At 41.2% G+C, this 14362-nt stretch overlaps 1 protein-coding gene across 1 annotated transcript; it reads right to left on the minus strand.

Annotated features, from left to right (window-relative positions):
• Window positions 1-1455: 1455 nt before the first annotated feature.
• ODF4 (outer dense fiber of sperm tails 4) lies at window positions 1456-7688 on the minus strand. The gene is made up of 4 exons (XM_012726083.1): window positions 7271-7688; window positions 3753-3926; window positions 3297-3431; window positions 1456-1481 (listed from the first exon to the last, which is right to left on the minus strand). The coding sequence occupies exons 1-4, from the start codon at window positions 7686-7688 to the stop codon at window positions 1456-1458; spliced, it is 753 nt and encodes a 250-aa protein (XP_012581537.1).
• Between the last annotated feature and the right edge of the window lie 6674 nt (window positions 7689-14362).

Genomic DNA, 14362 nt, shown 5'->3' on the forward strand with positions numbered 1-14362 from the left:
AACACATAAATTTGGAGAGAGGAGTGGAGACACATTCAACTCACAATAGATGGCAAATATATCATAACTGTTAAGCCTTCATATTTTCTTTCCTGATGCTTCAATATCCCCATAAGCAGCTTGTGAGCATGAGGTGCACCAATGTGAGAAAACTGATTCCTGCCACAATTTCCCCTTCTTCTACTCCCCTGCCTATGACCTAGTGACATGCAACTACACTGGGAAATCCCGACACCTTTTGTTGTATGCTCCACACAGATCCCAATGAAGGCACCCCTCGTGCTCTCTGCTCCTCATCTGCTTAGTTGGGCTGGCTCCTTGGGTACTCCTCTCATAGGACCCCCTGCATGGCGTGTTGTGTCTCCCTCTTTTAGAACCAATGGGTGTAGTAAGTCCTCTATACCTTTTTGAGTTAATTTCCACACTTAGTAAGAATTATCCCTAAATACCCTATCCTTAAACACCGTATCCCCCCATTTATAGCACAGTAAGATTCTGAATTTTCAATATATCATTGCTGTCATATGATGAGACTGTTGGGGACTCTGGAAGAGAGTATTTTTCACGTGGGAAGAATATAAATAATTTGTGACCATAGGCAGAATATAGTGGTTTTAAAAGATATCCATGAGTTCTTGATGGTTTTCCTATCAAGAAGTAAATGTTAATTCCTTTCCCCTTGAATGTGGGGTGGGTTTAGTAATTTGTTTTCAAAAAAATATCAATAGAATAAGGTGAAGTGACAGTGTATTTCTCCCAAAACAGGGTCATAAAAGGTACCGGAGTTTCCTCCTCATTGCTCTTTCTTAGGTCACTAACTCTAGGGGGAAGTTACTTCTAAACACCCATGAAAAGGACCTTATGGCAAGAAATTGGCTTCCCTGCCAACAGTCCTATGACTAAACTTACTGGAAGTAGATCCTTCAGTTCCAGTAAAGTCTTCAGATAACTTCAGCCAACATCTCAAATATAATCTCATGATAGGTCCTAGGTAAGACCATTCACCTAAGCTGTTCCCAGATTCTTGATTCCAGAAGCTATGTGAAACAATATTATTTCAAGCCACTAAGGTTGTCTATATCTCTAAGGAAGACACTATGGCATCCCTTTGTCTGGTGTTCCTTCCCTCCAGCATGACAACTTCAATAAGTCCTCCAGTAAATCCTTGCTAACTACCAGGAGAGAGAAATACAAGGGCAACACTTAGTTTTCAGACCCGTGTATTGGATTCTTCTCAGAATATTTGTTTGAAATTGGGAAATCCACAACTTTTGGTTAGGTATGGTAAGAATATGATGCAAATCAAGTAGAAATCAGTTAAACAGATAATGTTGAACCATATGAAATTGCCAACATTTAACTGTTAAAACAGTATCATAGGGTTAAACCAATTGTGTGTGTGTGTTTATCACATTCAATCCACTCACAGTTTGTCCCAATACATTCATCCCTCCTCTAGCTGGCTGTCATCATGATTCCATCTGGAGGGATATGACAAAATCAAGTCATAGGTGCTCTCTGGGGAGACCAGCCGTTCAGTGTAGGCTGTGTGAACCCCAGTAGTCATCCCCAGTACTGCCAAACCATCTGCTGCATGTATTCATAAGACTGAGTTTATAACCCAAACATGTCTTTCGACCTTAGAACCTGACCCTAACATTTTCCTTGTGGAGTGTATGAAGAGCTAGAAAGTGGTTAGAAGTGGTGAAGTTGGTAGTTGGTAGTGGTAATGATAGTTATAGTGTTGGTTGTAGTAATAAAGGTAGCAGTGGTAATGAGTTGAGGATAGTGGTCGTGGTTAGATGGTAGTGATAGAGGTGAAGGTGGTGGTACAGTTGAGGATAGTAGTGGCAGTGGGGGATGTATAATGGTTGGGAGAAGATATAGATAGGGTGGTAGAGTTGGGGGTGGAGTTAAGGATGGTGGTGGAGGTTATGGAGATAAAGGTGATAGTGGAGATGGAAGTATGGGAGATGGTAGAGGTAGAGGTGGTAGAGGTTGGAAGGGTACAGTTGGAGATGGTGCTGGTCTCAGGGTTTAGTGTGTTCTCAGAATTCTCAGTGGTTGGGACACAGCAGAATTTCTGCCCGGTCACATAGTGCAGCCACACTCCTCCTTGTGATCTCCTGTATTTAACCTGCCTCTTACCCTGGAGCCATTTTGCCATTGAATCCTTAACTATGTATATGTCAAATTCACAAATGATATCTCTGCTAACAACTACCTCTATCTACAACCTAACAATGCTAGGAAAGGGGTAACAAAGTTTAAAGAGACTTAACTTTCAAGAGGTGTTTGTGTGTTATGCGTGAGGTTAGACAGGTTTGGAGATAAACAGGTGCCAAATGTCTTCCAGATAGGAAAAACTGGGAAAGAAACATGTTCTTTCTCCCTTCCTCTCCTTTAAGTCTCCAAGAACTGCAGGACATGATAAACAAGAGTATTTATTCCAAGTTCCAATTTATCTCCCAACTTGTGGGCAAGGCAGGAACAAGGAAGTGCTGTTAAAAGCTGACCTAAAATCCTCTCTCTCCAATACTTTGCATTGATAATAGGCAATCTACTCAAGGGTTGTAGGGGTAGCTGTGGAAGGGGATTCAGATGAATGGTCAGAACTTGGTGCTGGGAGTTCAGAAATTTTGTTTTTTGACTCAGAATCCAACAGTTCCGAAAGTTTGTTCCTTGACTCCGAATCCAGTTGTTCAGAAAATGCCTTCTTTGACTCAGAATCCAAGGGTTCCGAAAGTTTGTTCTTTGACTCAGAATCCAGTTGTTCAGAAAATGCTTTTGACTCAGAATCCAAGGGTTCCAAAAGTTTGTTCTTTGACTCAGAATCCAGTTGTTCAGAAAATGCCTTCTTTGACTCAGAATCTAAGGGTTCAGAAAATTTGTTCTTTGACTCAGGTTCAGAAAGTACTTTTTCTAACTCAGCATCTGAAGATGATTTCCTTTGCCCAGGATCCAGGTCTTCCTTCTGGTTGACAGAGTCATTTAAGATGTTGGAGGTAATCTCTTCAATGTTTTGTGGTGAGCTGTAATTACTGCTGCTGGACTCAGTCTCAGAAGGATGGATCGGAACCGGACTCCAGCTGAAGTAGCAGAGACTCCCTGAGAAAAGCCAAGGGGATAGGGAGAGGAAGGTCACCATGTAGGAGGAAGCGGCAGGCAGGATGGAGCCAAAGAAAAGTCCCTAAGAGCCAGTCCCTAGGGGATTGCCAGCCCCCTGCTCCCTCCACACTTTTTCCACCCATCCGCACACATGTCCCTTCCTTCCCAGGACCCTCCAGGCCACTCACCACAGGTGATATAAAGGATAAACACCAACCAACCAATGAAATAGCTCCAGCCAATGGGGATCAATACATTCTTCTTCAATTCAAAAATCCAGAGGTTAATAGGAAACAACATGAGGGTGCAGAAAATGAAGATAACTAGGAGACAAGGAACAGAGAGATCTTATTCTCACCCAAGAATCCCAGAGGGACTCTCCCATATCTACTAAACCACAGCTACAAACCACAACTCCCTTTGCACAGAGTACTGCTCCCCAGAGGTTCATGAGAAACAACCCACCTCTACCTCTCCAGTGGCTGGGAAATGATGGAATCTTGTTCTCAGTCAACAACTACTAGTTCTGTTCTCTTACCACCCACAAAACCCCCACCCCACTCCCCTAAAAAAGTAGAGGGAGAAGTGCCTGTGAAGATATGGGTTAGGAGAAACGAAGGACCTTTTTCAGAGTTAGGGGGCACCTTCAGAGAAGCTCATGACAATCCCAATCCAGCCAAAGAAGGGCAGTTTCTGGAAAACAAGTAGGTACGACAGATGCAACCAGATGGTGAGGATGAAGCCCAGCCCTAAGGCGAGGCTGAAGGTTATCTTGGCCAACCCAAATATCGGGTGATTTGTCCACAGCTTAAAACTGTCTGGGGAAAATGAAAAAAAAAAAAAAAAAACACAGAATAACTAAGGATTCACAAAAAGACAAAAATATGATCAAATAAACAAATATGAGAAAATGCTCAGCTTCACTAGTAACCAAAGAAATGTATACTTGAGCGTTTCACATTATTTTTTCATAAACATTCTTAATATGGCAATTGTTTGATAATTTCAACCAGATGAAATGTAAACCTCAATAGAAAAAATGGACAGGGGACTTGAACTGCAATTCTCAAATGAAGAGATCAAATGCCAAAAAAATACACATGAAACTCAATGAATTGTAAATTGACTGTGATTGTGTGTGTGTGTGTGTGTGTGTGTGTGTGTGTGTAAGAAATGGGGTATAGGCCAATGGGGCAGGATGAGAGGATTCACCAGAGACAAAGTGAGGAGCAGAACAGGCAAATTCACTGAAATACACTGCTGAGGGGAGCAGCAGGGAGACAGGAGAGGTCTGCTGTGCCATGTGGGTCAGCTCCCTGTTGGAGATCTAACTCATGCTGCAGTGGCTGCAAATAGCTGCACTTAATCCCTTGTGCCACCAGAGAGGCTCTAACTGGGTTATTGTATTCAATAAAAATGATGATAAAGTAATGATACTTCTCTGTGAATTGAATGTCTTCCCTTAGAAATGAAAAACTGGGGAGGGGCCTGGAAACCAGCTTTGGGAAGCTCACTCCTCTGTGTAATCTTTTGTATTTCTTTTGAATTATCAGTCTTTTCAGATAGTATCAAAACAAATAAGTTTTAAACATTAGTGATGTTATAGAGTAATGATTTAATGGGATGAGTGAATGCTTACAACTGTAAAATGAAGTTTGCAACTGAGCATGTAGAATGAGAATTTTGAAAAAGAGCATTTATTAAAATACCAATAAGTGTAATTATTATTAAGTATACTTATTATTAAAATACAAATAAGTACACTTATTTGTATTTATTTTGCATATGTATACAAAAGATATGTACCTCATATATTTAATATAGCTAAATATACACACATAAAAGACAGGAAGTAAATACATTATAATGTCAACTGTCATACATCTATGTGTAGAAATTATAGGTGACTTTTACTCTTTTTTAAATTTCCTGCATTTCTCACAGTAACTGTGTAACCTTTTTTGAGTCAGTCAGAAAAATTATAATTATCATTTGTACATTAACTATTTAGAAGATATGCAAAAACATGATGAGGCACACTTTCAGACACTGTTAGTGGAAACAAATTGCTATCATATTTTTCAAAAGCAATAAAGAAATTTTTATTGCTTAAAATATCTAAATTCTTTGATCCAATACGTCCATTCTGGGAAATCTATACCACAGAATTAAAGCTAAACACAGAAAAAAACATTAAGATTAACAAACTTGTTGGTACTTTTCTCTCAAATATGAAATTGGAAATAAATTTGCCAAGAATAAGAAAACGAAATAGCTAAGTCAAGGGCAGAGATATCTCTTAAGTTATGGTCTCTTCTAATATGAGAAGTTTATTTTAGCTCATGATAATAAAATTAGTGTAAAAGATAAAATTATTTGACCCTCCCTGGTGGTGCAGTGGGTTAAAGCACAGCACTAAGAAGCTAAAGCCACTTCAGCATGAGTTCAATCCCCACCCCGGAGGTGACCACATGGCGCGGCAGACCTCTCCTGACCTGCCCGCTGCTCCCCATCAGCAGTGTACTTCGTCAGTCGGCCTGTTCTGTTCCCCATTCTGTCTCTGGTAAAACCTCTTGCCACCCCTGCACCTCTGACCTGTACCCCAGTTCTGTATGTATAGATAAATAAATCTTAAAAATATATAAGATAAAATTATTTATGAAAAATGAGCACAACTGGGTAAAAACGATTTAAAACCTATTTGATTTTGAGAAGTCTGGGGGAAATGAAGAGCTCAGTAAATTGTGAGTGTTTGAGTAACACTGTCAAGCAAAGTAGGTGTGTATCAGGGTGCCAGGGAAAAGGCAGGTTTCAGGTTCCCACCCCCACCCTGCAAATGAGGGTAGAGCTGAGCTGGGAGGAGGAGAAGCTGGAGAGGCAACTGGGGAAGGAAGGAAGAAAATAGAATGTGTGTATATGATAAGTTTTTTCTTCCCCAAATCTATTTTATTTACTGCTCTCATCATGGAATAAAATAGTAGCTGTGTAACTTTTTTTTATGTTAATGAGAGTAAAGAAATGGAAATGGGGTTCCAAAACCCTGGTTTTTCTGAGAGCTGAGAAATGCTAGTAAAAAGATTCAAACTTCCAGCTATAAGATGAACACGGTCTAATGTTAAACATGGTGACTATAGTCACTGTATTATATAACTAAAATACTAAAGAAAGTTTAGCATATGTTCTCAGGGAGAGAAAAAGTGGATGTGCTGATTAACTAGATGGAGGAAATTTTTAAAAAATATTTATTTATCTATGCATACAGAACTGGGGTACAAGCTAGAGGTACAGGGGCAGTGAGAGGATTCACCTGAGACAGAGTGGGGAGCAGAATAGGAAGAATGATGAAGTACCCTGCTGAGGGGAGCAGCGGTGAGACAGACAAGGTCTGCTGTGCCTTGTGGGTCAGCTCCCGGGGCTGGGATTGAACTGGTGCTGAAGTGACGCAGAGGTTGGCTTCACAGTGCTGCCTTTGAACTGGCTGCACCACCAGGGAGAGCCCAGGAAATTCTTTTAGAATTTATATCAAATCACCATGATGTACATGTTAAATATTTTAAATTTTTAAATGTCAATTATACCTTAATAAAGGCGGGGTTAGGAAAGGAGCCCCTACATTGGGACGTGAAACTAATAAGAACTGGGACTGAAGTGGATGCAAGAGGACTGAAAAGGATCAAAGAAACCAGGCATAGAAACCCAGAGATAACCCCAAAAAGCAAAATCTGAGGCAGAAGAGAAGGAAAAATAGCTGGGATCTAAGGTCTGGAGGAGTTCTTCCCAAAGTTCTGGGGATACAAGCCCAGAGGAAGGAAATCCCCCCTGCCTGGGTCTCCTCTCCCAGGATACCTGTTAATTATGTGTGGTAAGTGATTCCATGAGTATCCATACACTTCCACCACATTTTCGTTAGCACAGAATTACTGAGACTTATTCAAAACAGTGACATATTCTATTCATATTCTATTAAGGCTAATGGCTTTAATTTGAATCAATTTAGGAGTGAAAAAATGAACTTTGGGGATCTCAGTGTCAGTGGTGGAGCCATTTTGCAAGCGAAAATAGTGGGGATGACCAGAAGAAGGAGATAAAAATTACAGGGTACAAACAGAAATCAAGGCGGGTGAGTACCCTGGGGTGCCGTAAGGTTTGAAGGGTTTTTTACCTTTCCCGTTCTCTGAGTTGGGACAACGCTTGGATTTGCAGACCTGTAGAAGCCCCATGGACATAATGTGAGCTGATGTATAGATTCTGGTACTAACATTCATGGGCCAGCGCTGGTAGAAGCGGCTCCCAGAGAGATACAGCCATTTCTTGGAGAATACCATGACCAGCAGCAGGATAAAGGCGATCAGGCTGAGCTCTGAGGCCAGTATCCGTGCTAGCCAGTGGGGGCTGTGCTTCATTTTCCATTGTGCCCCATCCAGGGGCAATAAAGAGACCTTGTGACTCTCCGTGGACACCTGCCTAGCATTGTCTAAGTCCAGGACTGAGCAACAGTTTTCACAAGGTTGACCCAGGCTCACCTCTACCTTATCCTGCTCCCCAGCCTTCCCCTCGCTTTCCAGGTCTCTTATGCTCATGCCTTTCTCCTCCTGACCCAACGAACTCATCCCTAGAGCCCCCTGTCCCCATCTTGTACACCCTCTGTCTCCCCTTCTATCCTCCACCCCATTGTCCCTTTCCCTTGTTAGGGTCAGTTGTGCCTCATCTTTCAAATATTTCCATCAGGTAGAGCAGTTGCCACCATTTGGCCTGGGGTCTGGGAAAGAAAAACTCATTCAGCAGAACAGGGCCCCTAACTGCCATGGAATATTCTTGGGGGGGGAGGTGGAGGGAGCAGCCAGATGGGGGAGGGGCTCAAGGCTTGAGCTCCAACTCTTTCTCTCAATCCTGTTCCTCAGGACCCAACTCAAAACTATGGATTGGTGCATCCTTTGCCCTAAGAGCAGCGAGTCTGAGGGCCTCCTTTTCTCTTCCCATCTCCTCTACCCTAACCCCATCCCCAAATCATTCTCACTGATGGACCCAGAGGAGGGAGAAAGAGTTTCCCCGTCCCATCCCCAGAAAGCATGCCCCCTTTGTTATTTGGAAATGTCTTTCCAAGGTAAAATTAACCTTCCCACTACTACTCTAGTCCCTTGTCTCCTCTCCTGCCTATACTCACATCCCTTCCTCCCTCTGGGTCTTTTTCCATTTCTTTTCTCTCAAGAAGACAGGGATGACAGAATAAGCAGGGAAGACATGAGATTTGTCATACAATCTGAGATATCCCTTTTAAGTTAAATCTGAGTCACTTGTCACAGGCAGCCTGATCATACAGGCATCTAGACTTTAGACAGCTGAAACTTTTTTGAGAAGAGAGCCTTTCAAATTTGGATGTGAGTTTGAATTTGGTTGGTACACTCTGTGGAGACAGTGACATATATGGCTAAGGACACAGACTTTAGGGTCCAGTAGGCAGAGGGATGAATTGGGGGCCTTTCTCCTAAAAGCCTATGAACCAGGTGAGTCGTATAGCTTTTTTTTTACCTGTGTACTCATCTGTAGCACAGTGACAAGTCTCAGACTTGGTTTGAGTATTGAGAAAATGGACAAAAACCACTCACTGTTCATGGTAAACTTCCATAAAGTAGAAGTTTTTCTTGTTAAATTATCATTCCGGCCCTCCCTGGTGGTGCAACGGGTTAAAGCACTGCACTAAGAAGCTTAAGCCACCTCCGCATGAGTTCGATCCCCACCTGTCCCAGAGGAGATACACTTGGTGCAGCAGACCTCTCCTGACCCGCCCGCTGTTGATCTGTCTGTTCTGCTCCCCACTCTGTCCCTGGTGAATCCTCTCACCTGCCGCATCTCTGGCCTGTACCCCAGTTCTGTATGCATAAATAAATAAATCTTTAAGAAAAAATTATCATTCCAATTGTCTTAACTTCTTTCACTAACAGATAAGGAGAAAAAGCAGGTTTTTGATAGACATTCTGGCAATGTAGTGACTGCAAATGAAGAAAGAGAATGTGAATTGGTTGAAACAAAATGAGAGTAAGTCATGAATTCCCAGGTCTTGTGCTTAGCTGGAACTCAGGAGTGGCTGGAATTGGGAATTCAAATCCTACGAGGGTTCTTCCTCTGTGTGTTAATCCATTTAGGCTGTTACAACAAAATATTTCAGGCTGGGTAGCATATAAACAACAGAAATTCTTTCCTCACAGTTTCAGAAACTCGAAGTCCAAGTTCACAGTGCTGGCATGGTAGGCATGGTAGGTGAGGGCTGTTTCATGGCCCCAAAATTCTTGCTGTGTTAAAAGGTGCAGCTAGGGAGCTCTGTGGGGTCTTTTCTTTTCTTTTAATCTATTTTTTAATAATATAATAGTTTATTTTTACATCATTTTGTGCTTTTTTCTATCACAGTTGTAATACGTGTGGGCTTCCCAGCACCAAATCACCCGTGTGCCATCACCATAGTCCACTACACTTCCCTCCCCTGTGGGGTCTTTTTTATAAGGGCACCAATCCCTCATGACCTAGTCACCTTCCTAAGACCCCGCGTCCTTATACCATAACCTTAGGAATCAGTTATGAATTTTGGAGGATACAAACATTCAAACTCTGTATCTGTTTTACTCCTCCCTGAGCATCTTGCTCTTCCTTTGTAAACTCTCCTCCCTCTCTCCTTTGGCCCACAGAGCCAGAAACATGGCCTCTCACTCCTTACACATTTGGCAGCCAGAGTGGAGACTTCCCAGTCCCAAGCCCAAATATTCACTGGCCCTGTCAGGACATGACAGAACAATCACCATGGTCAGGGTGCCTGCGTGAGCAAGCTAACCCCTGAAGACAAATGGGGGAGCAATGCTGGGAGAGGGGGTGCTGGCCTATGGAGAATGTCATTCATGCAGCAGTAATGATCTTCAGGATTTCATTTCCTCCCATGGATTTATTTTAGTTTTCCTGGAGAGTCTAAGAGTTTCTAATCATAATAAGCTAGTCTAACAGCAACAGGAAACACAACAGAAAACAGCATGGAATGATCTTGGAAATAGAATGTTTCCTGGAAAATGTAACTCCCAGAAAATTACATTATAAATATGATATAATTTTGTAGAGCTCATAAACAAGCACAATTAAGCCATTGTCTAAGCAGATTATTATGGTTGTATATGTTTTTAAAAGTAGTGGAATAATAAACATGAAATATGGCATGGTGGTCAGTTCTGAGAGCAGGCAGGGCGACAGAACTAAGAGGATTACACTGGCACATGCACATTGTTGGTAACAGGTTCTTTGCTCCTCAGCTGGGTGATAGATGCATGCATATTCATTATAGTATAATAACTGTGACATTTCGCATAATCCTGTGAATGTATAAAATGTTGTTTTTCAAAGCTAATTAAAAATAGTTCAAGAAAGGAAATGTAATCTTAGTGATCACCAGCTCTGCTGTGGAAGATATTTATATACTCACAATATATAAGATAAACAGAGTTAATTGAATTTCAACTTTTAAAATCAACAGATGGACAAAACACGGAAGACTTAACTATAGCTACAAAAGTAAACAGAATGGCTATCAGCTTTGATGTTGCCCAAGTAAAAGCCTAGAAGTAAACTGGAAGGTGGAAGGAGAAGAGAGTTGCAACGAATGGCAGAGGCCTGACAACAGTGTCAACATGTAAGTTAGCGCAGGATGCGCTCTGCACAAGCACATGCCTTGAAGGGTGAGTAAGGACTGAACTCCACTCTACCACTTCCAAAGGGGATCAGTGACATGGAACAGGAGGTGCTTTGTTCTTTATCTCATAAAGTTGTTCCATCCACTGAAGCCAAACATCCCCATGCCTGTTCAGCGGGGCTGTCTGTTAACCACAATATTAACAATGAGGCATAAAGGTGACTCATGGATCGGAGATAGTCCTAGCTCATTATTTTTAAGTGTTGTGTATTGGTGAGAGTTCTTTGGCTGCAAGTGTAAACCCAGACTTACTAAATTAAGTCACAAGAAGTATACTGAGGAGATAGATACTGGATGAACAGACTCAAAGAGGAAGCTGTATATCTAGGCTAGAACTAAGAGAACATGGAGGAATCCCTAACAAGAACTGCTACTCTATGCATTGCTTCCCCACAGTTCACCCCTACTAACCTCTATCCTTCTCTATTCCTAGCCAGGACTCCAAATCCCAAGAGTCTGGCTGGCCTGGGAAGGTCACGTATTGCATCTGAGATGGGAAGGTGATGCCCTGAAAACCCACTAGAGACACATAAACTTGGGGGTGGATAGTTCTTCCAAAAGAATGGGAGCCAAGCTGTTAAAAAATAATAACTTGTTCATACATACTTAGAGTTGCAGGCAAAATGGGTGCGAGGCTGAGAGCTTTTATCTGCAAGGCAGGAACCTGGAAACCTGTAGTGTACAATAGCCTCTCAGTGACCACAGGCAAAGTCACTCAGGAGAACAGGGACTCAGACTTATTTTCACTCCTTGACTGTCTGTGTGAACTTGCTCTGCTATCTGCACAACATTCAGAAATAGCCCTACCACAGGCCTGCTTACCTGGCACAAACACCAGTGTGCATGTACTTTATGGCGAGCTCTCTGGCATGGCTAGGTTATTTCAATGGGCAGTTCCCTCCCATTTTCACCAGTGAAAGTATGCACATTTCTTTCATGTAAGTCAGTTAGTATTCCTGAAACTCTAATGTATACTAATGACTTGGGCATACCTTTAAAATGCAGCTACTACACTTCTTACAAGCTCCCAGATATTGCTCATGCTGCTGGTCCAAGGATTACACGCTGAGTAGTGAAGCTGTAGAAGACCTGGGTTGCTGGACCCTCCCCTGCAGGGTGCCCCTTGACTGTGGGCACATAAGAAAATGTTATGCAGATCTGACTGGCTGTTTTCTGCCTCTTGCTCCATTTCTGTCCACAACATCTCCTGTACTGTCAACTTTGGCTTTCCTAGCCAAGGTCATCCATGACAACTTGGGCATCATGGAGGGACTCATGATCATAGTCCATGCCACTACTGCCACCCAGAAGACTATGAACAACCTCTCCAAGAAGCTGTGGCATGATAGCCAATGGGTTACCAAGAATATCATCCCCACTTCTACTGCACCACCAAGGCTCTGAGCAAGAGCCCCAATAGCTGAACAGGAAACTCACTGGCATGGCCTTCCATATCCCCATATTTAGTGTGTCAGTTGTAGATCTGATCTGCAGCCTGGAGAAAGCTGACAAATACGATGACACCAAGAAGGCAAGGAAGCAGGGCATAGTAAAGTAATGGTTACAAGATGAGAGGTGGTATAGAAATATGAATGACTCCTACTGTGACCAAAACAAGAAGTATATGGGTAGTGGAGGAGACGTAAAATTAAGATATTCATTCTCAATAATGAACACCTGAAATTTATATCATGTTATAGTGCAATGTTACTTCAATTACAATTAATTAGAATAATAAAATAAAAATATACTGAGAGCCTGCTGTAAACTTCCAGTTAGAAAATATATTAATCATGGGGATATAATATACATAGAGCAAATAACTATAGCTAATAATACTGTTAATAGTTAATAATACTGTATTGCATATTTGAAAGTTGCTTAAGAGTTCTCATCACAGGAAAAAATTGTAAGTATATGGTGAAGGAGGTTAACTAAATTTATTGTGGTCACCATTTTGCAATGCATACAAATATCAAAAGTTATACACCAGAAACTAATCTAATAATATATAAAATATAGCTCAATTAAAAAAAAATACCCAGAGACAGAAGCTTGTCTGTGGAAAATTCTTCCAATCACTGGATGTAAAAAATTAGAAACTGGTGACTTCAATTTTTGTCCAGGCATAGTCAAAACTGACATTCTGACCTGGCATCAATATCCTCAGCAATGCATCATCTATAACTGAAAATGCAGTATACATGTTTTCTTTTTTGATACTAGTCATATAAATTAGAATTTATCAGCATTCCTGTGTTCGCAGGGTACAAATCTGTAACGGGCCTCTAAGTGGCAAGTACATCTATAAACAAGTTGAAAGATGAATCTTTACACATACATATGACTTTTGACGTATATGATACATTTTGTCCTGCAAGGACAAGGTCTAGCAATTTCGAAAGCGATGGACATATCATGCCCTACCACAGAGTAAACCAACCTAAAAAAGCAAAGTTTCAGTGACAAACTCCTATGTATATTAACCTGTAAACCAATGTAGGAAGTAATGAAAATTTTGATTAGCCAGTTAATGAAAAACAGATCTATAAGCCAATGAATTAGAAAATATTTGGCTTTTGATGATTTGGCACATAACATATCAATAAAATGAGGACATCTGTGGAGAAACTGGTTCATGAGTACCGTCAATTCAAAAACACTTTAAGGATAGTAACCATATATGAAAACTTGAAATGCCCTGATATTGTAAGAGATTATATGTGAATTGATAACTGCTTTCCAAAATTTGTTAGCATTTTAAAATGTATTTATCATTACCAATGACATTGAAAGAAATATTCCTAAAATTTCAATAATAAACACATCTTAACCAATCACGCTGGAGGAAAAAACTGAATTATTCGCTCAACAGAAAATCAGAAATAGGCCCTCCCTGGTGGCGCACCGATTAAAGCTCAGCACTAGGAGGCTAGCTGCAGCAGCTTTAACATGAGTTCGGTCCAGCCAGGGAGGTGACCCACGGCAGTGTACCTCATCAATCTGCCTGTTCAACTCCCCACTCTCTCTCTGTTGAATCCTCTTACCACCCCTGTATCTCTGGCCTGTAACCCAGTTTTGTGTGCATAAATAAATAAATCTTAAAAAAAGAAAATTATAAAATTGTTATCATATGAAGAAACAACGACAGTCTGCAAGCAAAGATCCAGGAAGAAAAAAATTGAGAAGTGTTAAAGTCACAAAATTTTCTTATTTTTCTGAGGCTTTGTGTTGCATTTGTCAGCTTTTAAAAATACGTAATTTATTGTGTTCGAACATTCTACATTAAAATTTGACGTTCATACCCATTTTTTAATTCACATTTTGTACTTTTATATATATCCAGAAGGGCAGGTTTGTTAATTTAAAAAGGGCGGGGGGGGGGGGGTGGGGAAAATGCTTGCACCGACACAAGCTGGCAGGATGAGCTGACATACTTTTTATTATTTTTCTTTAGAAGGACCCCACAAAATCTGGATTCAACCCTTCCTACAGAAGCCATCTTCAGATTTCCAAGCATAGGGAAAG

Source organism: Condylura cristata, unplaced genomic scaffold, assembly GCF_000260355.1.
Source record: "Condylura cristata isolate star-nosed mole 26May11 unplaced genomic scaffold, ConCri1.0 scaffold00017, whole genome shotgun sequence".
Classification (NCBI taxonomy): domain Eukaryota; kingdom Metazoa; phylum Chordata; class Mammalia; order Eulipotyphla; family Talpidae; genus Condylura; species Condylura cristata.

Coding starts and splice junctions, on each gene's coding strand:
- ODF4 (XM_012726083.1), bottom strand. CDS start 7,688: ATGAGCATAAGAGACCTGGAAAGCGAGGGGAAGGCTGGGGAGCAGGAT. Junction 3,432..3,752: donor TGTCATGAGCTTCTCTGAAG/GTGCCCCCTAAC, acceptor CTTGTCTCCTAG/TTATCTTCATTTTCTGCACC. Junction 1,482..3,296: donor TATCCTTTATATCACCTGTG/GTGAGTGGCCTG, acceptor ATATCCCTCCAG/ATGGAATCATGATGACAGCC.